At 36.5% G+C, this 27,575-nt stretch overlaps 1 protein-coding gene across 4 annotated transcripts in view; it reads right to left on the bottom strand.

The window, feature by feature from the left end:
• LAMA2 (laminin, alpha 2) overlaps window positions 1-27,575 on the bottom strand; it is a 476,871-nt gene that overhangs the window by 325,877 nt on the left and 123,419 nt on the right. For all 4 annotated transcript variants that reach the window (XM_014533789.1, XM_005858976.2, XM_014533790.1 and 1 more), the window contains exon 4: window positions 8,704-8,946. In XM_014533789.1, coding sequence (XP_014389275.1) covers window positions 8,704-8,946 — 243 coding nt within the window. The remainder of the gene's footprint in view (window positions 1-8,703; window positions 8,947-27,575) is intronic.

The raw sequence follows: 27,575 nt of genomic DNA, 5'->3' as shown, positions 1-27,575 counted from the left end.
TCTGATTTGGCTGTAGGTGTGGAAGATCTTATACTTATGTCTGTGTGATGTAAAATGAGGAGTAGGGGAATGCAAAATCCAGTAACTCATGGAATTCAAGAGCCTTTAGCAATGCCCAGGAAACAGCAGCATCTTTCAACTATGTAATATTCTATGTGAAGACAGTGGGTAAAGATTTCATGTTAAATGACTGCATATAAAATATACAAATAATTTTAAAAGCAAATATAGGAAATACATTTTACCTAATCTTCATTCTTGTTTTCTGATTTACAAACAAACAAACGAGCAAAAGGTATTTGTATTCCTAGCCCTAGAAACATCCTTTTGTAGTTTTCCTTCGGGGAATTGTATGAGCTATAATCATATCACTGGGAACTAGCACAAATCTCATTAAGGTTTGAGTCTTGGGTTGTTCTTTAACCTTGCAGTCTTCTAACAGAATCACTTGTTTACTTCTCTTTCTGCAGCTGTGAGTTCTGGACAGAGTTATGGTGACGTTATTTTTCAAAATAACTCCAAATCCTCATTCCAGGCCAGAATATCAAAATATTGTTCCATTTGGCATATATTTTACGGATTGCTGTTGACCTAATTATTTTATATCTTTCAATATCACTTGAATTGACCTAATGCTTTATAGGAGAGAGAGAGAGAGAGAGAGAGAGAGAGAGAGAGAGAGAGAGAGAGAAATTGACTAACACACCTGGAGATACTGTTTAATATTTTAAAACAAATTTTAATGTTATCAGAAATAATGACATCAGTTCTTCATATTCTTCCTTTGTTTCCTCTTTAGGTAAAAATTACCTGTGCTATTTTGCAGAAGGGAAAGTTAGACACCAGTTGTGCTACTTTTCCAGGGATAGGAATAAAATGCCCTGAACCATCTCTTCTCTCGGCCCTAATTCGGGGCCTTAATTAGGGCGGGGCTGAGCGCGATGCACATCCTAAACTCCCCTTCCTGGGGCGCCTCTGAGACACTCTTGAGCCTTGGCTAATGTTAACACATTTCATACCGCTCAGGAGTTTTCTCATGTTTCAAGCGCCATCTGTTAAGGACCGCTCACGAGTGTTCTCGTTTTTCACGCCCATGGAAAAAGGAGCGAATCTAGATACTTATGTAAATTTTGTTTGGTCCCTCTTCATAGAGGAAAATGTTTTACGCAGTACCATACATTAAAAAAGTACTAGGAACTTTAATTGTTTAATTGTTTTTGTAAATAAAAATGTTATAATTATTGAAAAACAACACCTAAAGTGCATTATGATGATTTAAATAACGTGCAGTGTGCCCAAAAACATTCGGTCCCTGGCGTATGTCTTAGAGATTTCTATGTGGTACGCAATGTGTTAAGAGTGGTTCTTTGGGTAAGAAGATAAGTGTAAACACATTATGTTGCCAAGACACCAGTTCCTCCAAATTAGGACATATTGCTACTGTCCTAATAATTTGGCTTCCTGAGAACATCACTTGCAATTTTCTGTTCAAGTTTAAATACTTTCTGCACTCACAGAGAGGTGTTTTTGTTTGTTTGTTTGCCTACATTGACTGAGTCCCTGTAAATAGTTTAGCTTTGTTAGCAAGCATCGATGCTTAATGGGACTAACTAGTATAGTAGAGACTATGTCATAGCACCCGGACAACACAGCGGAAGTGCTGACAAAGCAGGTTGCTTTGCCTTTGGCTTTTCTCTCCACTGTTTACCTCTCAATGGAAAGACTGATAAAAAACATCAGGAAAAAAATGAGGGGCTAAAACATTGCAACTGTGGTAACAGTTCCATCATGCTAAAGAGTGAACTCCGTATTAAGTGACTCAGGTTGGAAAAAAAAAATTACAAAACAATACATTTTATAAATTAAAGCAAAAGAAAACCAAAAGCAAATGCTCTCATGCCTTACCCTGATAAACAGCCCCGTTATTTTATTTTAACCAGCACTTAATCATAATTATTGTACAGGGAAAGAATTCTGCTCCCCTAAAATCTGTTTCTGTGACATGTTTCTGCCAGGTTGGTGTTTGGAATTTTTTTCCTAGGTGTAAGCTTAAAATTGAATTTTCTCATTCTAAAACTGCTTTATAACTCAATAAAAACAGCCTCCCTACTCAATTTACTCAGATATGCAGTAGCTGAAGTAATCATGGTGAGTCAAAGCAATTTCTATGAAGGCACCCTATCTCCCATCACTCCCTCCTGCATTGATTTTCTATGTGCCAACGATGCAGTTCCCAAGACAGGTCACTACCATATTCTCTCTCTCTCTCTCTCTCTCTCTCTTCTATGATAGGTATGTCTTTATCATCTTGTCCAAGACTCCAAGATGTTTTCCCTGATTTATTTAATCTCGTATCCCCCGAAAATGTAATGTCTTTCAATATTTGATAATGGAAAAATACAGCTAATGTTGAGGACTGCTCAGTGGCCATATAAACCCATAAAATGCATTCATAATATCAAATCATTTGTTAGTGAACTAAGACTATATCTGGGCCGTATTTCTGATGCCCTATCTTTTTGGCAATGCATTTGCTTAGTAGTGATTAATGTGGGAGTTGCTCTACTGCAGCTAATTCAACACAAAAGTTTATCTTGTTATAAGACAAATGGTTGCAACATAAAAATTTGTAAAAAAGAACACAATGTTTTTCATCTGATGATAAAAAGGACAAATGTAGAGATAAGAAGGAAAACAACATGAAATCATTCTTATACATTTTTACTTCTATTTGTATTGATTTCAGAGAGGAAAGGAGAGGGAGAGAGAGAAACATCAGTGATGAGAGAGAATCATGATCAGCTGCCTCCCACATGTCCCACACTGGGGAGCATCCCAGGCAGGTATCCTGACCAGGAATCAAACCATGACTTCCTAGTTCATAGTTTGACACTCAAACACTGAGCCACCCTAGACAGGCTTATAATTTTTTTTCTTAAAAAAGCATCAAAGAAGTTTTTTTCCCCTTCCTTAACATAATCTTTAAGGATTTTCACCAATAGCCTTTCAATAAGGTAATTAAGAGAGTAGTGGATAGTTGCTGAAAGTGGCTGCCAGGTTTACAATTACTGGAAATGCCTCCATGAAGATGGCAGCTGTCGCTTCTGATCCAGTTACCATCTACCAGTGATTATGCTGCATATATAAGGGTTCTGGACAGTGTTCGTGTAGAGCTACACAGTTCCTGAGCTTATGACTAGGAACCAATATACATTCAGCTTCCACATGGGTGTAAATGCCTGATTATTCATATGACAAGACTATTTGATATTCTCTCCATCATTGAAAATTACAAACAAATGCAGTCAAATGCTCTTTTCTAGCTTGTGAATATTACTAACACGGTAGAGCAAGACCTTCACGAAATAACTAGTATAAGCTATTATACTTTTAATTATTGTTTCAGTGAAGAGACTGGATTTCCCTTTAATAGTTTTGCTAAAATAATGTGTACATGTGAGGTTAGGTTTAGAACAGTTTAAATTTCTGCAAATATTTCTATTCGTGCCTTGGCATATATTAATCTAAGCCATAGGAAACTGCATTTTTATTGACTAGAAATTGTCAAATATTGGCAATTTCATATACCTCAACCTAATAGTAGGCTTAGTTTTAGAAGGCACTTATCTGTTGAATAAGAAAATAAATAATTCTTATTACTGAATGAAGCTTAAGAACAAATTTACACAAGGGGAATGCAATTTTCCAACTTATAATCTTGCCAGGGTTGCATTCTCCTTTGTAGAATGAGTATCATAGGATTTTTACTACACATGATTAGAATTTAAATTGTATGTCTTATGTGGTTCCCAGGTAGCAGAATCCAGCAAAGTCATTCATTTACTGCCAATGAAAATATTTGGCTGCAGTTGGTCGGCCACAGTGCATATTAGTACACAGCCTCAGGCTAGAATGCTTTGTAGTAGATTTTTCTCCAGTTTTCTTTTCATAGCAGGGAACCAAGTAAAGCAGCTCCTGATATCGGTTTAAGTTTGCTTGTAAAGTATAATCATAAATATTTTACTCCTGGGTTACCTGTCTCAAGGACTTTTGATGATAGTTCTAGTGTTCTAAGAGTTTCCCTAAAGATCAGAAGCTTATTTTAATAGCTGCAAGATCCTTTGTTGTATTTTCGAGTATACTTCTGCAATAAAGATATGGGGACATTATCTTTCCTGTGTGAGATTGATTAACTGACACCCTCAGGATTTCCTCAGTAGAGATGTTGGGTAGCACTTAATTATCCACACAGTGTCAAACAGCCCTTGTGAGCAGTGGTAAATACACATCTAGAAGATGTAGGATTGGACCTAAGGGATTTAGTTTATGAAGTGAAATGATTATAAGATTTGCCATTAGAAGATCTGAACGGGACCTGGACCAGAGATTTATTTTGAATGTGTACTATTATGTGACCACAGGCAAGTAAATGTTTTGGCTTCAAGTGCCTCCAAAACTTTGGTGATGATCAGATAAAAGAGTGTAGGAATATGATTTGTCATTGATGAGACAAATAGTACACAATATGGTTTTCACCAATATTATTGATAACAATCACAATAGTTAGCCCACTAATCCTCTTCATTTCCATAAGATTTGCATCTTCACTGAAAGGCTGTGTCCCTACTTTCATAATGTTGGGGGCGAGGGGAAATGATAAAAGACCTTCAAATCTTGCATGACCTGCTATATTCCATCATGGGATGTTTGCTCAGGATTTCAGACTTGATTTTAAAAGTCACGAACAGGATGAGTTGGGTTGCCCAACAGATTTTCCAGAAAACCCCAGACATAGCAGAAAGCTGTGTCCTTGTTCCTTTCTGGTGTTCAGAGGACACACTGGATTTAAACAACAGCTCCAAAAATTACTGGTTATAGAATTCTGGACAAGTTATTTGACCTCTTTCCCTCAACTGTAAAATGAGACAAGTATTAATAGATATGAATTTATACTTGTAAACTCTTTGGTAGTGCCTGCCACAAAACGGGTGTGCAATACCAGCAAATGTTAGCCTTGGTTACTATTACCTTCCTGGCCCCGGGTTAACCCATAACTCTCATCTGTTCCTTTTGGCCCTTTAAACATCAGCAAGCTCATGGTTTTTTGCTTTGCTTATTCCTTAGGTCTTGTCTAGTCACCCTAGCCTCCCCTAGAGTTGACCCCACAAAACACCATGGCATGGCTTTGCCACTTCATGTGCCCCAAATCTCAATTCAGGCAAAGCCAGCTCAGTCATCCTGCAATAAGAGTGGACTTAGCCAATGCTAGCTATTGAACCAGAGAATTTGCTATCATATTATATAGCCCATAAGGACGCATTGCCATAAGTGACCTAATTTGATCTTCATTGCCATACAGGGAATGTATTAGTTTACTTGTCCACACCCCATGGTTAAAAGTGGCAGAGCTATATTTGAACACCCTACAAGACAGCAAGCTGTGCCTCTGGCCTTCTACCACAACTTTGTGCTATGTTCTCCGCTCCACAGAAGCTTACCCTCTGTTCCAGTTCAGTACATTTGGGTAGATCCTATTCTACAACACGGAGATAGCAGGTCTTACATACTAGTGCCATCTCCTTACGATTCCCTTCTCCTTTGGTTTCTGTGGCCTGCGTGATTTTTCAGCAACGCTGCATTAATTTAACAAGGATTTATTGATACTTTCGAGACACAATATTGCTGGGGGGAATCTATAAACTGGTCAACAGAAATCCTCTTAATTTTATCTTTATTTTATTATAAAGGGGCATTTTCAAATACAGGGAGTTTAAATGAATCATGGGTTTGAGGTGTGTGTGTGTGTGATTCCAAAATATATCAAGTGTTCTGTGTATTTCAACTGGAGTTAAGCATTCTGTTTTCTGGAGGATGCCAGGTGAACCTCCTTGTAATGAGGCACTTCATGCTGTTGTTCCTGGTATTCACTGGCCTCATGTTGGTCAATGCAAGAATTATTTTCAGAGAAAGGATGTCTGAAACCGCAAATAATTATTTCCCTGACTCTCTTTTCAAAATGGATACAAATTAGTGCTACCCTGCTGCTTCTCTGTAGAGGAGCAACTCCACAGGTAATTGAGAAATGCTAGTTCCTCATTTCCATTCCCACATAAACTCACACAGGCAATCACGCTATGCCCTTAACAATATTACATTAAAGAAGGATCTCAGAAACATTTATTAATGCAGTGTTGGCTTTGTTTCTCCATGCTCCAGTATTTTCAATTCTAAGGATCACCATAATGCCAGGTGATAGAAAGAGGAAGAAAAAATCCCGACTTTCCATATAAAAACCTGTCACATAGGAAATCAAAATAATATCAAAGCTCTATGTAAAATTTAGAGAAAAAAGGGCATCTTTAAGAATTAATGATGGGTTCTCCAGGGAAGTTGATATAAGCCTGCCATGTTTCAGAAGCAGAATCAAAGTGAATCTAGGTTCTATTTGAGTGGCAGTCAAAGAGAATGGGAGGGATTGTGGGAAGAAGGAGAGGAAATCATATGTAAATAACTTAAAGGTCTCTCTGCAGCAAAAATTACTATGGCAACCATGAATGCTTAGTTTAGCAGTCTAGTGATAATCCAAAGACACTGAAAGGAATAATCCCTAGTTGACTAGGGTCTAGGGTACTGCCTCAAAACACCTTCTGGCATCTCTACACAATGAACATTTATTGGTCCCTAGAACCATTTATTGATGTGGGGTGGAGGGCAGAGAAGGTACCAAGCCAGAGAGTGACCGGGGAGTTTGATTCTCCAGTAACAATAACATCGGTGAGAATATGAATATGGGTTTTCTGATAGTGTGAATATAAAACTGATACTAGCTTCAGGTATATGGCTTACTGCGGAGAGAATACCAGACATGAATATCAACAGAGATGTACATAGCAAGTAGGACAAAAGGAGCCAGGCCACATATACCGAAGGGAGATAAGTTAGGGAAATATAATGAGAGTCGAAGTCACTTAGTGTGCCGAGCCAGCTCAGCCAAGGGTTCGAAAGCCTGAGTGAGGGCGGCGAAAGGATGGAGAAATGACAAAGAGAGTAAGCTGGGTAGGTGGATCTTCCTGTGCCTGGCTGAGGCCACAAAGAGAGATTCAGAGGCAAGTTGAGCCATTATTTTATAGTCAGAGGTAAACAAGGTAGTGGTACAATGTTCTTGTGAGTTTCACTTGTTTTGGCAGCACTTGCTGCACCTACAGCCCATTATTAGCTACCTAGGAAGGATCTAGGGCAGGGGTCCTCAAACTTTTTAAACAAAGGGCCAGTTCACTGTCCCTCAGACCGTTGGAGGGCCGGACTATAGTTTAAAAAAAAATTATGAGCAAATTCCTATGCACACTACACATATCTTATTTTGAAGTAAAAAAACAAAACGGGACAAATACAATATTTGTATTTGCATGTGGCCTGCGGGCCTTAGTTTGAGGACCCCTGATCTAGGGAGTGTCATAAGGTCAAGCCTAATTATGCTAAGAGGGCTGTGCCCTCTAAGCTGGGACTAGTTTGTGGCTTTGTCAACAGGTCAGTCCCAGGCTTAACCCTATAGGCGCGCCCTACAACTTAGCTAAGGTTTGGGTATTTGAGAGGAAAATAATAATAATAACAATAATAATAGTAACTACACAATAGTTATTATTTCAGTAACAACAAAAATAATTAATGCTTACAGAGCACTTAGTGTATATGCCAGCACTACTCTAATGCTTTAAATATAATTCATTCAATCTTTTGACAATTATATAAAGTAAGAACTATTATTGCCATTCCTAATTTATAGGAGACAAAACTGAGGCACAGAGATGGCTCAAAATCACACAGCTGGTAACAGGTAAAGCCATGATTTGAATCTGTGGCTTAAATCCAATGAATAAATCAAGAATCTTAACCACAGGATAAAAGATGCCACAGAGAAGTAGAATGCTTTTGAATTCAGCATATTTAAATATGTGATAAGCAAAGCCTGACCAAAGAAAAGAAACCCACCGTAGCCCTATGTGGTGACAGCAAAAACAAAACAAAACAAAACAAAAAACCCATAAAAAAATTTCCTTTTTTTAGGTCATTTGTGTGAATTTTACTTCTTTCCAAATTCACCTCTTTTGTCCCCATCTTCAGACCAGAGTATACACAGAACTAAGACTTCCTTTAAGGCAGCGATTCTCAACCTATGGGTCGCGACCGCTTTGGGGGTCGAACGACCCTTTCACAGCGGTCGCCTAAGACCATCGGAAAACACATATATAATTACATATTGTTTTTGTGATTAATCACTATGCTTTAATTATATTCAATTTGTAACAAGGAAATTGAGGGTCACCACAACATGAGGAACTGTATTAAAGGGTCCCGGCATTAGGAAGGTTGAGAACCACTGCTAAGGTCTCAATCCTTCTTTAAGCATTAGCAATCCTCATTGTAAGAAAAGTCTTTTTATATGTAAAATCAATCATTGACTTTCCAACTTAAACCCATTTCCTCCTCTCTGATCTTTATTGGAGATGGGAGATATGTACTAGATGAAGGTAGTTAAAATTCTAATCACCCTGGGTTTTTCCTTTTTATTTAATAACTCATTTAATGTACTTCTGTGAAATCCTATTTTAAAATACCCCTGACATTAATTACTGATATATTCAAGTCTTCCTGACAAGCCTGTTTGGCCATCTTACATATAGTTATGGTGTTTTCTCATCTTACCTCTCCATTTTCTAAGGGGTGTATCTTGGAATAAAATGAGGTGCAGATGACCTCGTCGTCTTTGGAGTATGATGGCGGTCCAGTGCGGGGGTAAATATTGTAGAGGGTCAGGCACTCCGTATCCGTCACTGCATGATACTGCCAGGGCTTGTATTCAACATCATCGAGTGAGCGTTCCAAGATCCAGTTTCCAGGCCGAGGGGAGTTGGCTGCTTTCACAATCACATACGCAATCTGGAACACCTGGGGAAGGGTGACAACAACAGTGTGTAACTGAATTCCAAAGTATTCTCACATTTTATATATCAAATAGGAGACTTAATGCTACAGTGGATTTTATTTCAGATTTTATTCTATAACCCTTTATGTTCTGTGAAATGATATTACTGTTACCTGTTCATATTTAATACCTTCTTGTGAAGATGGGATGTTTCATTTTGACAGCCATGCCTTTCAAAGAAATGAATGAAGCTCGGATTTTAGCTCTCTCAGAACTCACTGGCATCATGTCACCCGATTGTTAAAGCTCCATTATAATCATGATCACCCAAAGCATTCATTACCTACCAATTTACTCATCTTACTGTGTTATCGAGTATAAAGTATGAGTTAGAAATTCCATGTGTGAATGATAGTGCTTGATAGTTTAAAAGATATGCTTATTTATATTACCTAATCCTCCAAAAGTACCCCTTAGATACAGTTAGCGTGGGACAGTAAAACCAACACAGAGCTTTGGAGGCATAGTCCTGTAATCAAGTTGTGGTTTCAGCATATATGTGACCTTGGGCAGATTATTTTACTTTTCTAGCTCTGAGCTTCCTGTTCTGCAAATTAGGATCAATAATAAGTATACAACTGAGAGGCAATTTGGATTAAATGAGATAATATATGCAAAATACCTGGCAAAGGACTTGGCAGTAAATTATTCACTAAATGTCACTTCCTCTACAACCCCAAATAGAAAATAATGGAAAAGAAATTCTAGCACAGCAGATGATTGATTGAAACTGGAACAGATCAAATGAAAGGTTTCTGTACCTTCTGTACTAGAGATAAATGTGTAAAAATAAAGGGGCATCAGAGTGACAATAGAGGGGAATGTGGCAATCCTCTATTTTCAAATCTACATCAAATTTGAAGATGTAAAAAAAAAATACCTTGGATGTTTTGTGCGAGTGCATATGTGTGCACTCACCAGTGCAGTCCCAAAGTCGAAAAGAATCATGTGCAAACATTGAGTCACATTTATGTGCAATGCTTTGGGTAGAAAGATACATCCAAACTAATCCATGGGTTGGTAATATTGTAATAATGAGACATATGAAAAATATACTACTAATAAAGCAACAATATATGTTTATGCTCGGAGATATGGGAAGCTTAACAGCTCTAAGCTTTGAGCGACTGAGGCCACTGGAAAGGTACAACTGGGAAGGCAGACCCGCTAATGTGATTAAAGGTTCCGCTGGGCTGCAGAGGAAATTCTGCAAGAAATGTTCTAGAAATAAACTTGATCTGCTTCAGTTTTGACATGAGACTTTAATGAATACATAAACAGTCTTTATGGTAAACTCTAAGGGACTGAATTTAAAAATATGAAAGGTTGGTACAGAGGTGCAATAGGAGTGGGTCTGATGCAGGTCTTTTGAAATGGTCTGAGGTCTTTTGAGATCTTTACTAGAAGGTGGGAACACTTATGTGTAGTGAGGAAAAAACCACCAGTTATCAAATGATTGAAAGGAGGCTGGTATTTGCTTGCTTTCTAGGCACAGTTGTCAAAAAACCAGTGGCAAACATACTGAAATATTTCTGTACTTGCTGGTGAATTGCTGCAGCCCAAGCCTCCCAAATGCCTCGTGTCCCCTGAGACCAGCTGGTTAACCTCAGCATAGCAAAAATCAGCCAAGACAGCTCTTCTGATTGGTCTGTACTTTGTTCTGTTTTAAAAAATTTTTTAATATATATATATATATATTTTTTTATTGATCTCAGAGAGGAAGGGAGAGGGAAAGAGAGAAACATCAATGATGAGAGAGAATCATTGATTGGCTGCCTCTTGCACGCCCCTTACTGGGGATCAAGCCCACAACCTGAGCATGTGTCCTTGGCTGGAATGGAATCTGGGACCCTACAGTCCACAGGCTGACGCTCTATCCACTGAGCCAAACCAGCTAGGTCTGTTCTGTTTTATTAAATATCACTCCAAGTGGGAAATATTATGAATCTATATTTACAAGGTATACAGATAAATATAATTGCAGATAGATACACATACCTATGTTTGTGCAGATAAGTACTTAAATGCACTTAGACTTTTGGGGAAAGATATACCTGATATATTAAGGTTGTTACCTATGGAGTTTGAGAATAAGGAGTCAAAGAGAGAAGGAGAAGAGCTTTTATTCTTCATCCAATATCCTGCTGTATTTATTTATTAACATAAACCTATTAGCTCTTAATAACATTAATTTAAAAATAAAGGAAAATAAAAGCAAATAAATATCAGAAAAAAGATAAGAATAGGACTAATATGGAAAATACGTCATTAGCCATTATCCAAAATATTTGCTATTTCTGCATTTTTAAGGTGTTATTCATAAGGAAATATTTTAGACATTCCATATTCAACAACTCATTCACATGACATTTCTTTATAAAGAAATTCACTGAAGAACATACCTATTGATTAATCGGACAGAACACAGAGAGATGTCTCTATTATAAATATAAAACACTCTGGTCCTAATTTCTGGCAGTATTTGTGACAACATTACTAAAATGATAAAGAATAAAAAATAACTAAAGGGCTCCTAAAGGGCATAGATGCTACAATCCTTATTATAATTTGTTTGATACTGTGGGTACTCAATATTTATTAGATTTAATTGAATAATCAAAGTCACTGTAATAGGCTTCTTCTTACTTCTATTAGCATAACACCTATTTTTATGTGTGTGTGTGTGTTTGAGATTCAATCCCAGTCAGCACTAGCCTGTTTTGTCACTTGTGGAAAATAGGACATATATAGTGTTCGTCCTATTATGCTTCTGTGAAGCGAGAAAATTAAACTCTTTTATCCTTTGTTTTATCCAAATGTGTCTTTTCCAAAGTCAAAACCCTGGAAGAGATACTGAGATAATGAATACAAAACACTGTGTGTTCTCTGGAAAAATAGAATCTACATAAATATTTCATATTAGTATCTTTCCTTATAGAAAAATAAATTGTAGATATTTTTTTAAAGTAAAAATATAGCAAAGCATAATTAGAGGTCATATGTACGCAATAAGAGAAATAAAGATACACTGAGGTTATGGCAAAAGAATTTTGTTTAGAAAGCAGGTCAGCAAGCCAGTATAAGAGGCCAAATTCTCTTGAGTTACAATGTGGAAATATATATGACTTAGGAATTTCTGTGTAGGCTCCGGAATAATAGATAAAATCCATGAAATAAAGTCATACTAGAAACCCCACAGACTCCTTCTGTAATTCAATATAATGGTCAGCATTAAGTGACATGAAAAAGCAACCACTGCCTTAGAGAATATTAGAAGAGGCCTACTTCAAAACAATATCCCTCTTTCATTTATTTTCTATGGATTCTTTCACATTCCATGCAAAATTAATTAAACTAATTGGCATGTATTATTTTGAATAAACTTTTAAAAATGTGGTAGACAGCATTATTGAAAATCACAATGAATAGAAGTATTCTTTGAAGGAGTCAGAGAATGGCTGTGAAAATTTTAACAGTGATTTTCTAAGTACTCCAATTTTAATGACCCTAATAGAATAATTCTCTTTAGGTACCTATGCTACTTTTATATAACTATGCCTTCTGTTTTCAGCATAAAAACTCTTCAAAATCAGTAGTTGTAAAGTCATATTTCCAGATGAATAAAACCCTAATCAGTATGGGGTGCAACGAGGAAAGAAAAAAAAACACCTCATTATGAGAAGTACAAAACTGTAACAGCTAGGTTTGATGGACCTTAGTTATCAACCTATAATTCCCAAGTATTTCTCTGTTGGAAGGCACTTTTTACAAACCTGACGCATGAAGAAAAAAATCCAAAATAACTTTGGAAATAAGTTTGACATTTTATACATAACCAAGTGAATTTTCTATTTCATAATCCATTCGTATGTCACCTAACAAAATATTATGTAATTACTTCACTGATACAGGACTGAATTAGATGTCCCTGCTATACTAGGCAGTACATTAACAACCTAATCTCTTTTAGGGTGGAATTGGAGAACAGAGTCTTTCTAAAGAATCCTTGAGTCCCAAAGTAGCTAGTTACATACAATGACCATCATATAGAGTGATGCTTTCCAATGTTTCTTACATCATGGCACAGTGTGAAATATTGGCAGAGAGCTGGGGTAAAAGGAGGAGACCTCACAGCCCTAAGTGAGCATCCTAGAGGCTTTGGCCAGTCTGCTGCCCAGGGGCTGAGTATCTTAGCTCACCTATAACCAATTGGTTCTGATACCCAGAACCAATTTCCCTCACATGTGTTGTTGGATCTAGATTTAAAAAAAATATCCTCTGCTGTGACTCTAAGGATCCCACTTTATCTTAATTTCTTTGTCCTTAGAAGAATTGCAGATTTAGAAAAAATGTTACCAAAAAAGATGGTGATTAGAGATTTTACTGAGGCTTTTGAGTGTCACTGGCACACAATTAAGAGAGCCAGGCCAAAGCAAGACTCCTTAATGATGTAACAAAGCCATGGAATCCGTTTCCTATAGGCTGATCTCCCAAAAAAGCCATGAGAATATTGATGAAGGCCACTCTCTATGGAAAATGACACTTCATCCTTCACATAAGACTTGAATTATCTCTTCTATTTCTTCTTTCCTAATCTCTTAAAGAGTATGTGACCATCTAATTCTGCCCACTGTTGAGCTCTGCCTCCTTCTCCACATGGTTGGCTGCTGTGAATTTTCTATATCAAGTCCACATAACTAAACTGCTTCATTTTGAAAGAGGATTGGCAATATTCTAGCACCTGTTCTTGCCCATAATATGAATTTTAACATTTCCATGTGCTGTCATGCCATCTCTAATATACTTTGAAAACTCATCTATATTCCTAGTTCTAAAAGTACATTTATCAAATTCTCATATTTATCCATAAGGGTAAATTAGCTTTGGGAAAGTAAAGAGAGTTATACACTATCAGAACCAGAAAGGATCCTAGAAATTGTAGTTTTCAAGCCCAGTATCCATTGGAATAATCAGGGAAGCTTTATAGAAATGTGTGTATACCTGTGTGTTTGAGTTGATGGATGTAATTCAGATTATCTGCTCTTTTACCTGAGACTTCGAAAGAGAGAATAAAGAAATAAAGCAGAAGCCACTAACAAAGAGAAGAGGATGAGGAGAGTTCAGCATTTTTCTAGAAGGTCCATGGGAGTTGGCTAATAAGGAAGAACAGTGTTCATGGCCTAACAAGTACTCAAAGTAGCCATTGCCTGGGGGGAAGTCCAGTAGGACCTCACAGCAGCAGGTCTGACCAGAAGCAGGGCTGAGAAGTGGGCTGAATGTAGGCAAGCTCTTTCTCCCAGCAAACATTTCTGAGCAATGGCTCATTATAATCTTAAAGGGCTTATTATAATTCCAAATGGCTCATTATAATATTAAAAATTCTTTGAAGAGATCATTGTACAGATTTTAATAATACTATTTGGGAAGCTAAGTTTATATCAAACTCCAAAATAACAAGTATTTAAATGAGAATCTAAATTTAAAAAAATAACGTGGAAATACATCTAATTATTACTTTCTGGATGAGTTTCATGGCCCTTTGTAAATCTACACTTACTTCAAAAAACATAGAATAATGTAATGGAGAATCCAGAAATACAGTTTCTTCCAGAATTTATTTATTAACTTGATCTGCTTCAGTTTTGACATGAGACCTGTCACATACTGAAATGATCTGTATTTGTCACCCAGGTATAACGTGTGGTCCATTTATTCTCCACCCTCTCCCCAAGTGTATACTATAATTGCTGAGTGTGAACTTAATAAGTTGCAGGTAAGCAAATGAGATATTTCACTTTAGGGTAAGTGATTCTCATGTTGCCAGAGAAACAGAAACACTCTGGCCTCAATTAAAACAGATTTTTTTATGCTCACATTAAACTCATGTGAAGTTTATACATTTGAAAATGAATTACTCTACCACTCCAGAATTTCTAAGAAACAATAATCTAACTGGATGACTAATGATAATCCTTGGAAGATAAAATGTTCAATTATTTGGTGAAATTATTTTTTCAAGTGTTTTAATCATTGCCTAACTACTCATGAGAAAGTATTTGAAGGATTTCTCTACCTTACTCTACAAGAAAAAAATCTCAACTTCTATTTCTGAAAAATAACATTAATTTTCAGCTCTCCTAAGTTAATATATAGATATAAAGCAATTTCATTTTCCATTAAAAATATTAGTTTATTTCCCCCTAGAGCTGGACAAGTTGATTATAAAGTTGATTTGGAAGAATTAATAAGCAAGAATAGCCAAGGAAATCTGAAAGAGATGAAAGAGAAATGAGCGGAGGGTTCTATTGTTAAATACAAAAAGCAATATGGAGAAAATTGTGGTTCTATAGGTTGCTACTGTTTGCAATGAAGGGGACCTCTCAAATGATGGTCCTGTGGCCACTAACATCTCCAAAAGAGAGACACCTGGACATTTTCTTCAGGATAACGGAGCCACATAGCATCATCTATAAAGTAGTTGTGCCAAATCAGAGCAAGTCTCTTAAATGAAACTATCATTTACACAAAATACAGTAGTAGAGGATACACCACAGGGATATAAAATTCAGCATGTGAAAAGCTCTATTGGACAAACAATAGGGTTTCTTCAAAAAACAAATTGCAAGAAAGTAATAAGTAATGAGATTATATATTAAGAGCGATTTAAGAGCTATATCAAATAAATGCAATATATGACTTCAGGAGCAGCCTGATTCAATCAACCATTAAAATACGGTATTTGCAAAACTATGAAACAATTTAGAAGTACATGGGATGAATTTGAATATTTTCTGTGTACTAAAGAAGTAGTAGTAATAGTATTAATTTTTAGGTGTGACAATGATTTTGTTTACAGAAGAGCCATATCCTTCAGAGATACACACTGAAATATTTAAAGAAAAAGGAGTATATATGGAATTTGCTTGCAAACTATCTGGAGGTATGGATAAGTGTAGAATCAATACAAGAAGGTTCATGAGTTAATTTGTACAGGTGGACATTGGGTACAATTGAATATATAGTACTCTCTATCTATACCATATGTATATTGTGAAATTTTCATAATCAGAATAAAGGGATCACTAATACATCTCATTTAAATACCAGTAAACAAATAAATCTCTTTGATATAATGATTTTACCACTACTGGTAATTTAGTGCTTGCTCTTAAAAACATGTAATGCCTTTTCTTTACTATCTTGATAAATGGTTTAATCTGCTTAATACTGTGACCACACTGCATTCTGAGCTGAAGAAATAGGTCTCAATAATTCTTTCAAATTAACTATAAAATCTTAAGGGCATTGCTGGCCCAGAAGGTATCAAAATTTTAGTCCAGTCTTAAGAAAACTAGTAATACAAGTGAATAGAATCCAAATTGGTATGAATAAGGTCCTCCCTGAGCTTATTAATGCATTTAGCCCTCCATGCTTCATTAAGCGGCTATCATTTTTAACAATGTTAGCTGCAGGTAAAACTCAGACAAGCATTTTCCTTCTCTTTAGCATTGCCCTTGACATCTATTCTCGCCTCACCTATTTCTCTCTCATTTGAAACAATCTACGGTTCAAAAGATTGGCCTGCCTTCTGTGAACAAGCCATTGGCACAGCACGGCTTTCACACCAGCTACTGGTAAATGAGCAGGTAGGCTGAGTCCCCCATAGAACATGACAATCCTTTCAATGAAGCCATCACAGAGCACAATATTGGTGTGAATCACAGACAATCAGAAATGTGACAGTTTAAAGCTTGCCTTGTGAAATGTATTCACCCTGGAGAAATGCCTGGCATTGCCTTTGTTTTTGTGCTTCTATAGTTACCAGGGTAAGAACCTACACGCTCTCCAATTTATGACATTGCAGACATGAATGAATCACTCTAGTTCAAAGCATTTGGGGAATAATAGCAAAGATTTGTGGTGATGGGAAGAGTCAGACATATAATGTTAACAGTGTAGAATAGCAAATCAAAGACAGAATGAAACTTTGTGATCTTGGTTCATGAATTCTTTCAACAGATTAGAGTCACTTAACATTTATTCAATTTTAGCTACTACAAATGAAATAGCATCAGCTATTTCCATGTTTATATATTGTCCCACTTTCTTGTCCTTCTCTAGGGACATTCTTAAAAACAGTTTGTACCCACTATTGTTTATTACTTTACCACCCCTATAGCCCACACACCACACACCACCCTAATTGCTTTCAGAATTACAAGCAACATGGCTGGAAAATTCATATTTTTACATCCATCTCCATCTCCTTTGAAGTCTCTACAGCCTTTGACTATGCTGCTCCCCCCTTTTCTGAAACTAATTACCTTTGAAAAATTTTATTATTTATAATTCAGGGATTTTTCTAAAAAAAAGAAAAACATGTTTTCTTAATACAGCTTTTGCCTAAAATGGAAAGTAAACAATGGCAGAGGAAGGTGTGAAAGCAGCAGGAGTATTCACTATCTGAATTCCTCCCCAAGTCCTGCTCTGGTGTATTCAATGTTTTATTTCCTGGTAATCTTTTCCATAGGGAAAGACGCATTTTATGTAGTGCCTAGTTTTAACCAGGCAGTTCAGCATTAGGAAGTTTATTTCTGCTAACAAAAACTATGACAGAAGTAGGAACTGATTAGAAAATTGAAAGGAAAGAGGGTAGGTGTGGCAGAAAGAATAATGGCCCCTCTAAGATTAAGACCAGATCTTAATCCTTGGAACCTGTGAATATGTTACCTTTTATGGCAAAGGGGACTGCAGATATGATTTAGGTAAAGACCTAGAGTTAGGAAGATAATGCTGGATGATGCCAGTGGGCCCAATGTAAACAGAGACATCCTTAAACATAGAAGAGGGCAGCAAAAGAGAATGTCAGAGAGATGGAACATGAGAAGTACATGTTTGGCTTTGAAGGGGGGCTATGAGGCAAGGAATAAAGGCAGCCTGTAGAAGCTAGAAAAATCAAGGAAATGAATTCTATAGCCTCCAGAGGGAATACAACCATGTCCACACCTGAATTTTAGCCCAGTAAGGCTCATGTCAGAATTCTAACCTATTAAACTGTAAGATAACAAATTTGTGTTTTTCTAAGCCACTAAATTTGTGGTAATCTGTTGTGGCTACAATGGAATATAATACACAAGGTACCTTGTTCCACTTCACATGACTAGTGAATTAGAGAGCAAGATTATAAGATCCAGTTTTGTCTAATTTTGCTTTTTGCATAATAGTACCTTTTGTGTCTATGAATATTTCAACAAATTTCTTTATAAAGTTATTTCACACATCTTAATTTCTAACCTAACCATTTTACATTGAAAACTAACAACTGAACATCTCTATGACAATTTAATTTTGCTTTGTAAAGAAGCAATTTTTCCTGTTTTACCATCAACTTAGTTATAAGTTGCTAGCAGTAGAAACTATAGAATACTCTATAAACATCTTTTAATGTCTTAACACATAATAGATTCTCAATTAATTTTTTAAAATTTAATTGAATAGGTGATCAAAAATAGAATGCCAACTCTGGAATGACTTAAGAAACCTCAAGGTGATTTCTATGCATGTTCTGTGCCCCAAAGAGTTGGTTCTGACTCCTGGCAACCCTGTGAATAAGTGACATCCACAATGATCTGTCCTCAACACCCAGCTTAGCTCCTGTAGACTCATGTCTATTGCTTCTTTACTGAGTCAATCTATCTCCATGAGGTGTTCTACAGGTGCCTAAAGGGTGAACCTACCTAACCACCATACAACATTAATAAGTACAGGTGACACATGCCTCATCATACATAGACAGAGGGGAAATTCTTCCGAGATAACAATCCCAAAAATGTCGAAATCACATATTCTCCCTCTGAAATGAACATTTGCAAAAGAGAGCATTGTGCCAAGGTTTGTCAAGCTGGCCTTTACCCTACATTTTAAAGAGGTGACCTCACTTGCCAGTGAAGTGTGAGGAGTGTAAATGAAATGAACAATGAGTAAGTTTCAGAACCTGATGTCATTCTGGCTACAATTTAAAAATAAGAATAGTAGACAACACTCATATAACTATATAAACACTTCCTAAGGATCGAGTGCCAACTAGTTATGATGACTATTTTGAAAGGCTACTATTTTAAGAGGAGATGTGATAAAGTTCTTACAATAACCACCCTGTAAATTCTTCCCTCTTGGTAGTCTGCCTAGATTTCTCCTGGTTCTTTTTGCTAGAAACCCACCAAGTCATAATATAATTTTGGTGATGTCAAGTCAAATGATTTATGAGGGTCCAAGATCTAGATTTTGGAAGCCCCAGAAGGATCTGCAGCGCACACAGAACACTTTAGTGTCTCTGTCCCCTCTATGTGGCCTTCACAAACAAGTGCCCTGTGAGTGGGTCTGACTGGTCCCGGACTTTCCAAAGTTCTCCATGTAGGACTAATTGGTTGTCCATGAATAAAAAAAAAATCTTGTTTTTTGTTTGTTTGTTTGTTTGTTTTTTAACCCTCACCACTAGAGAAAAATCAAGGCTAATAACACTAGGACTCAGGCTGTAGGAGGGAAAAAAACAACTTTAAAAGTTACATAGAACAATTTCTAATATTGAAATTCTTTCTATTAAACAGGTTATGAACATCACAAAAAGTCACAGTTATAACTATCTGGAAAAATAGCAAATTATATTGGATACTTTCTGTATTACCAAGTGTCCTACAATGAGCATTCTATCAGTCTCTAACATAATTAATTTATATAAAAGCCTTGACTAGAAAAATCTCACACACCTTTCCATTTAAAGAATGACAATATGTTCTCATTGAATTCTGATTCTGAAATCACTATCCAATAGAACATTTAATTACAATGTCTAAATTTCAAATTTAAAGGACAATATATTTTTAGGAAAGAGAAGTAGTACTTCAGCAATATGGTATCAAGCACTATCTCCTTTGTGATACCCACGGCATAAAACATAATAATCCATAAAAGTTGTTTGGCTACAATTACTCAACATCTAGTAGTAATGCTGCATAGTCATCAATAGTAAAATATGGCATTCTACACTGAATCCATCTAAACAGCAGAGACTGGATGGCAGCAAAACACCCATGCAATTTGACTATAAGTAATGTTGAGGGATATTGTAGAAAGGAACACCATAAACAACACTCTATCGAAGTGCTTCATTTGGAAGCCAAGATTCTGTTCAATCTAAATATATTGTGGGTGCTGGCCAGGTGGCTCAGTTGGCTGGGGCATCATCCCGTACACCAAAGGGTTGTGGGTTTGATTCCAGGTCAGGGCACATACCTAGGTTACTGGTTTGATCCCCAGTGGGGCGCATATGGGAGGCAACAAATTGATGTTTCTCATCTCTCTCTCTCTCTCTCTTTCTCTCTCTCTCTCTCTCTCTCTCTCTCTTTCTCTCTCTCCCTCTGTCTATCTAAAATCAATAAAAATATATCCTTGGGTGAGTATTAAAAATAAATATATAAACAAACAAACTGTGTATTGTTGTTAGATAACTGTAGCTTCTGGCAAAGCATTATAAAAGGTATGAAAGATGGAGGTTCAACTTCTTCTTACCCCAGGCTTCCTATCTGCAATCAGTATAGAATGGTATCACAAATAGTGACCATAAACAGAAGATGGTAAGTATAGACACTTGTTGAAAACACATTTAACATATATTTTGTATGGAAGAGACATTCGAGTTTTTGCCTGTTCAGCATAATATACTATCGAGGATCATCATAGATAGAAATGCAGAATGGCAGCATGACTTTTCAAATTCTTGATTTAGTCCTTTTTGTGTCTAGGTCATAAACTTTATTATTATAATGCAAACCAAAAAAGGAATAATTTAAATTGTAGATATTCTTGACATTAATAATTTAGACATGCATCAAATGCTTAAAGTACACAGCACACTAGACTAACTTCAGATCAATTTTTGCAGCCTGAGCATACATGAAATTATTGAAACAGGAGCAAAATACATTTAAATGTCCACATTCTTAATAATCTTTTTAGGAAGGTTTAAAAGGGAATATTTATATAGGGACTGGGGCAGCTCCAGGATTAAGAAGGGTGGGAAGGACAGTTATACCTTTGGTCAAATTTGCTTGCTAGTACTACTCTTACCTTTGTGTTTTCCATCATTCCTAATACAGATTCTAATATTCTGCACTTCTGTATATATATTTAAATCCCACTGAGTAATATATTGGTTAGTTCACTGATTCATTTATTCTACAAATATGATTGAGCAATGCATTATTTATTTTGCCAGTCTTTAAACTAGGTGTTGAAATACAACAGTGAAGATAAGAAAGTGGCTCTCTCATGGGGATTATATTTTAGAAAAATAGGCAATACACCAGTGGTGTGCTGGAACCAGCTTGCCTTGGCTTTCAAAAAGCCAACTGGGTGTATCTCTTCCCAATTCTGTTTTGAATGACATCATGTTGGTAACTTAAAATCAGCCCTTATGGGAATATTGACACCCTGAAAACTGGCTAACACTACAAATCAGGGTATTTTGTTTTGTTTTACCCTCTGGTGAGCCAGTTGTTAAACACTTTCCAGGTCTCCCATTGCAACAAACAAGGTAAATGAATAAATAGTGCAATTTTAGGTAGAAGTTTCTAAAATAGATGGTGACCAAGAAAGGAATTTCTGAGGTGACATGTGAGCAGAGACCTCACTTACATGAGGAATGATATGTCAAGATCTTGGGAAGGAGCATTTAAGGTAGAGGGAATAGTAAGTGTAAACAGCCTGATGCAAGAACAAACTCGATTCATCCCAAGAAGGTCAATGTCTAGAATGAAATAGTAGCAGCTACACTGTTGGAGAAGCACACAAGGGCCAGGCCATGCAGGCTGTACAGCACGTAGCAAGGAGGACGGATTTCGTCTGTGCATGTTAGGAAGCCATTGGAGGATTTTGAGCGGAGAGGGTGTGAGATTCAATATATATTTTTAAAAGATTGCTATGGCTGCTGTTTGGTGAGGAGGCCATAAAGAGGAATGTAAAACAGAGAGACTAGTCAGGGACTCTTCTGTAGCCTGGTGAGAGATAATGGTGTCTTAGATTAAGTGGTAGTGGTGCAGGTAATAGTGTCAGATTCGGGATATATTTTGTAGGTTCAGTTTGCAGAACTTGGATAAGGGGCATGCAGAGAAACAATAATCAAGGATAATTTCCAAGGTTTTTGTTTCTTTTCATTGTTTTGTCTGACAACTGGATTAAGAGTGGTACTATTACTGAGAACTTCCATTTTGGGAGAGGTAAATCATCAGGACTTCTATTTTAAGCTCTAAGATTTGCAATTTTCCATTAGATGTGCAAGTATGTTGGTTGAGGGACAAATGCAGTGTGTAATATTAAATGGCCCCTGCCACTTTAGAAAGTTTCATATCCTTTCTGCGCCTCATTTTTCCATGTGGAAAATAAAATAATAATACATTTCCATCATAAAGTTATGATGATGCCAAACATAAAGTTAAAAAGAACATAAAACTTTGTTTAGAGTATACTACAATTTAAAATGCATGGGTATTTGTGTGTGCATGTATGTGTATGCTGAAGAGAACTGCAATAAACCCAAATGTTAATGCTGAGAACTTTTATAAGATAAAGTAGAATCTATAGCAAAAAGTGAGTCCACACAAAAAATCCATAAATACAGCTGAACTTGCTATTTAACCCAGGTAAAAATGTCAAGATGAATATGGGAAAAACAACCAATAAGAAAGTACCAATGGAAAAACTAAATGTTTCAAGAATAAAATTTAAAAGTACTCATTTAAAGTCATACTGGAAATAGTAGAATGTAATGATTTTAAAGAGATAAATAATACGATGTTTAATAAAAAGTACTTTTATGTCAACATGTAATCCATGAATTATTTTACAATTAGAAATTTTAATGATAATCAAGAAAATTAAAGCTGGTCAATACATTCAGTCTACAGACAGGAGATAAAGATTATTCTAAAACAAACAAACAAACAAACAAAAAAACCTGACAATATAGCCAGATTTAAAAAGGACTGCAAACAAGAGTCTATTTCTTATAGTTTAGATTAAATATCTTCTTTAAGTGAATTGTTAAAACAGAATCTCCACATTATGTAATCAATAGATAAAGGTGCTTTTCGTTGAAACTGAACCCTTTTGGAAACTTGAAAGTGGGCTCCTAATGGAGAAGCCACACATTACATCTTAACTTTATTGGATGTTTTAAAAACTTATATTACTATAAAGGTAATTTAAGTCTAAAGGGTTGGATTAGCAATTTATACTATTCTGAGCAAGGAATCATTTATATAATCACATTGTAGAGCAGGGAGATAACATTATAAAGTAATGCTATAATAGCACCAAAAAGAAAGATCAGAGACAGGAAGATTCTGCAAAGATCTCCATTTATTCAATAGCTACTTATTGGGCACCTATTATTTGCCAGTAACCAGTATCCACATAGATGCTGGAAAAGTAATAAAAGTTTGTAAAGGAATTACCAAGAACTCTTATATATTTCTATATTTAAATGGAAAAATAGTAAAGAATTTTAAAAAATTAAAATTAAAAGAAATAAATAAAATAAATAGCAAAATATGAAATTGTGACTTTTAACCCAATCATCAGTGCTAATTTCATTTCAAATATAAACTCTTATTTTATCAAATTTCTCACTATTTTTAGATATATTTGACTATGATATAAAACTTTTTAAAAATGTAGATATTTAACATAGAGACTAAACAAGTTTACAATAAACCATTTGTTCTAACAAGTTGTTTAACACCCTAACCTTCATTATGAATCTATATTTGGCAATGCTATTTAAAAGACATAATTTTAGTGTTAAAAAATATGTTTATTTTCTATGTCTTCAGAAATGCTTCTGTTATAAAATTTAGAGTACAAAATTCTATTTAATATCTATGAGTAAACAGGACTTTAAAAGCTGTGTTGATATGTAAATATTCAGGCAGGATTTTCATTGTGATTACAAGAGAAAAGTTAAATCAATTAACCACACTAAAAATGAAGAAATAAGGATTTACACTCTGAAAATCCTTTTGACCAATTTGGATCAATAATAATCTTTGTCAAATCTTCTAGCATGGTGTTTAGTCAATTGCAGTTGTAATTGTCCAAAAATTTTTCTTATCAAAAGCCCACAAACTGCATGATTTATTAAAACAAAGTACTTAAATTGACTGATGATTAGCATTTAATAAAGCAATAACTCTCTCCAAGACATTTTGAGAAGACATTTAAATAGTCAAGTTGGTATTTCAAATTATTTCTATACATATATATTAGAGGTTAGTAATATATTTGATAAGTCCTAATTTTAACTTCAAGGTAGGGTTTTTAATTTAATGCTTTTTATATTAATCCATTCTAATTTTTAGTGACATTAGCACAATTATTAGCATGTATATATGCCACATATATTTTATAGAGCAAAGAAGCACTGATACTCTTAAGTACTCTAACATTCAGGTAAGGAATTAAGTTGCATGAATATCTATTTGGAATACAGAGGGCAGGCTCTAAAATAAAAATTAAAAAAAGAACTGGGTTTTGACTTTGGTTCTATTGCTTGCCAATTGCAAATTTTAAGCAGGTTACTAAATCTCTCTGAAGCAAAATGTTCTCATCTGTTATAATATCTTTCTAAGAGAGTTGAAAATGCCATATGATAAATCATGTAAAACATTTTGCCCAGTACCTAGTACAAAATAAGTTTCAAAAAGTGTCGTTAGTAACTCCCTAGAGACAAAAATGACTATTGAATTTCTTGACACTAGTGTTCAACATATATTTATATTATAAAAACATAATTTATATAAATAAAGCAGTTCATTCCCTAATTGACTACATATCATGGCTTTTTTGTTGATGACACATTTTAACAAGCTGAACAAAATTGTCCAGGATTTAACTTCATATAATGTAATGCTTGTATCTGTCATGTTTCAAGATTCTCAGATTTTTATATAGGCATTCTTCATTGCTATTCTTTCCAATAGCATATGGTCTAAAAGTTATTATATATCTCTCAGAATGTTTCACCCCAAATTATCTCAAGAAAGATGTGAAAATCATGAAAGAAAATCTGAATCATTAACACCTCACACCCATTGGGATGGCAATTATCAACAATAACAACACAGAAAATAACAAGTGTTGGCGAGGGTATGCAAGAATTGGAAATTCTGTGCACTGTTGGTGGGAATGTAAAATGGTGTAGCTGCTATAGAAAACTATGGTGCTTCCTCAAATACATTTATAAATATACTAGGGGCCCAGTGCACGAATTCGTGCACCTTGAAAGAAACTGCGGGTCTCGAGGCTGCAGTAGGCACAGGGGCGGGTCTCAGTCCCTCCCACCATGGCCCCCAATCCCCTTTCTGCAGGCAGCCACCGCTCCCACACGCAGACAGCACCGGCCCTGCTTGCACCCACTGACGGCACAGAGTAATTGGGGCCAGCACCAGCAGCAGGTGTGAGCCGTGGCTGCTGCCCCGATCACCCCTCAGGAGCAGAGGGAGGTGGCAAAGCCCTCAGGGGTGATAGGGCCGGCAGCCACCACTTGCACCTGCTGACGATGCTGAGCGATCGTCATCAGTGCCAGGCGCTGGCAGCGGGTGCAAGTGGCAGCTCCAGTGCTGGCTGTGGGTGTGAGTGGGGCCAGTGCCAGCAGTGGGTACAAGCAGGGCCGGCACCGGCAGCGGGTATGAGAGGTGGCTGCTGGCCCCGATTGCCCCTCAGGAGCAGGGAGAGGTGGAGAAGCCCTGAGGGGCAATCAGCAGCGAGATAGCAGGGCCAGCGCTGAGAGCCGGCAGTGGGTGCAAGAGGTGGCACCGGCAGCAGGTGCAAGCGGGGCCGGCGCTGGTAGCAAGTGAGAGGACCAGGTGGGACCGCAGCGTGGGAGCAAAGAATTTTCAGTAACCACCATAGGCTCGCCCCGATTACCACGACCAGCACTCCGTCTTAGTCTGGTGCCACCGCTCACCTGCTCCACCATTCTGCCATGGCTGACGCCCACCATGTTCCTCGCATGCCCCCTGGTGGTCAGCACACGTCATAGTGACCAGTTGTTCGGTTGTTCCACCATTTAGTCTATTTGCATATTAACCTTTATTATATAGGATATATTAACTTTTGATCCAGCAATTCAGTTCTGGGTATATACCCAAAGAGAAATAACAGAGATTCAAACAGATATTCGTACACCTAAGTACATAGAAGCATTATTCATAATATCTAGAAACAACCCAAGTGTCTATAGAAAATGATTGGATAGATAAACAAAATATGGTATATACATATAATGAAATATTATTCAGCCTTAAAAAGGAAAAAAAAACAAAACCTTCTGATACATGCTACGAACACAGATGGACCTTGAGAGATTATGTTAAGTGAAATAAGCCAGACACAAAAAGACAAATATTGTATGGTTTTACTTAGATGAGGTGCCTAGAATAGTCAAATTCCTAGAGACAGAGGTATAATGGTGGTGTCCAGGGGCTGAGAGGAGGGGAGAGAATGGGCAGTTACTATTAAATGGGTACAGTTTCAGTTTGGTAAGCTAAGAAGAGTTCAGGAGGTTAAGAAGGTAGCACAACAATGTGAACGCATTAATTCACTGAACTATAAATGGTTGTTAAGATGGCAATTGTTATGTAGATTTTACCATAATTTAAAAAATAAACCAGAGTGTACTCTGAAAGTCTGACCGTAAGTGAAAATGTGGCCCAAAGTATTAAATACTACTTGAGTTGAGAAGGAAAAGATAATCTTAGATAAAGTGTCACTGAGGAACAGAGTCTCGTCTTAAACAAGGTGAAAAATACTGTTATTGACTGTCAGGGAAGGCAATGATGTGAACAAAAAAAAAAACAACCCCACAGCTTTTACAAAGAACTTTCTGACATATCAAAAGGCAGTGTAAGAAATGGGAATTATTTCAGGGATGAATTAGTAAGCCCTATGAGGTTCCCTTACCAAAAAAACACATATAGGCTACTCTATATCATACTACTAAATAGAGTGATACACTACTAAGATCTGAATATGTATGTCCCCCAAAAATTCATATACTGACATTTTTTTAATATATTTTATTAATATTTTACAGAGAGGAAGGGAGAAGGACAGAGAGTTAGAAACATCGATGAAAGAGAAACATCGATCAGCTGCCTCCTGCACACCTCCTACTGGGGATGTGCCCACAACCAAGGTGCATGCCCTTGACCGGAATCGAACCTGGGACCTCTCTGTCTGCAGGCCTACGCTCTAGCCACTGAGCCAAACTGGTTAGGGCCATATACTGACATTTTAATCCCCAAGGTGATGGTATCCGGAAGTAGAGCCTTTGGGGTGTGATTAAGTTAGGAAGTCATAGCTCTCTCTCATAATTTGGATTACCCTAAAAAAGAGACCCTTCTGTGATGTGAGGCTTCAAAGAGAAGTCTCAGACTTCCAGCCTCCAGAAGTGAGACATCAATTTCTGTTGTTTATAAGCCACCAGGCTGTAGTATTTTGTTACAGCAGCCCAAACGGGCTAAGACACATATCTAGT

The sequence above is a fragment of the Myotis brandtii genome, unplaced genomic scaffold (genome assembly GCF_000412655.1).
Source record: "Myotis brandtii unplaced genomic scaffold, ASM41265v1 scaffold123, whole genome shotgun sequence".
NCBI lineage: Eukaryota > Metazoa > Chordata > Mammalia > Chiroptera > Vespertilionidae > Myotis > Myotis brandtii.
Note: the sequence above shows the minus strand (reverse complement) of the source record. Positions and strands in the feature narration are given on the sequence as shown.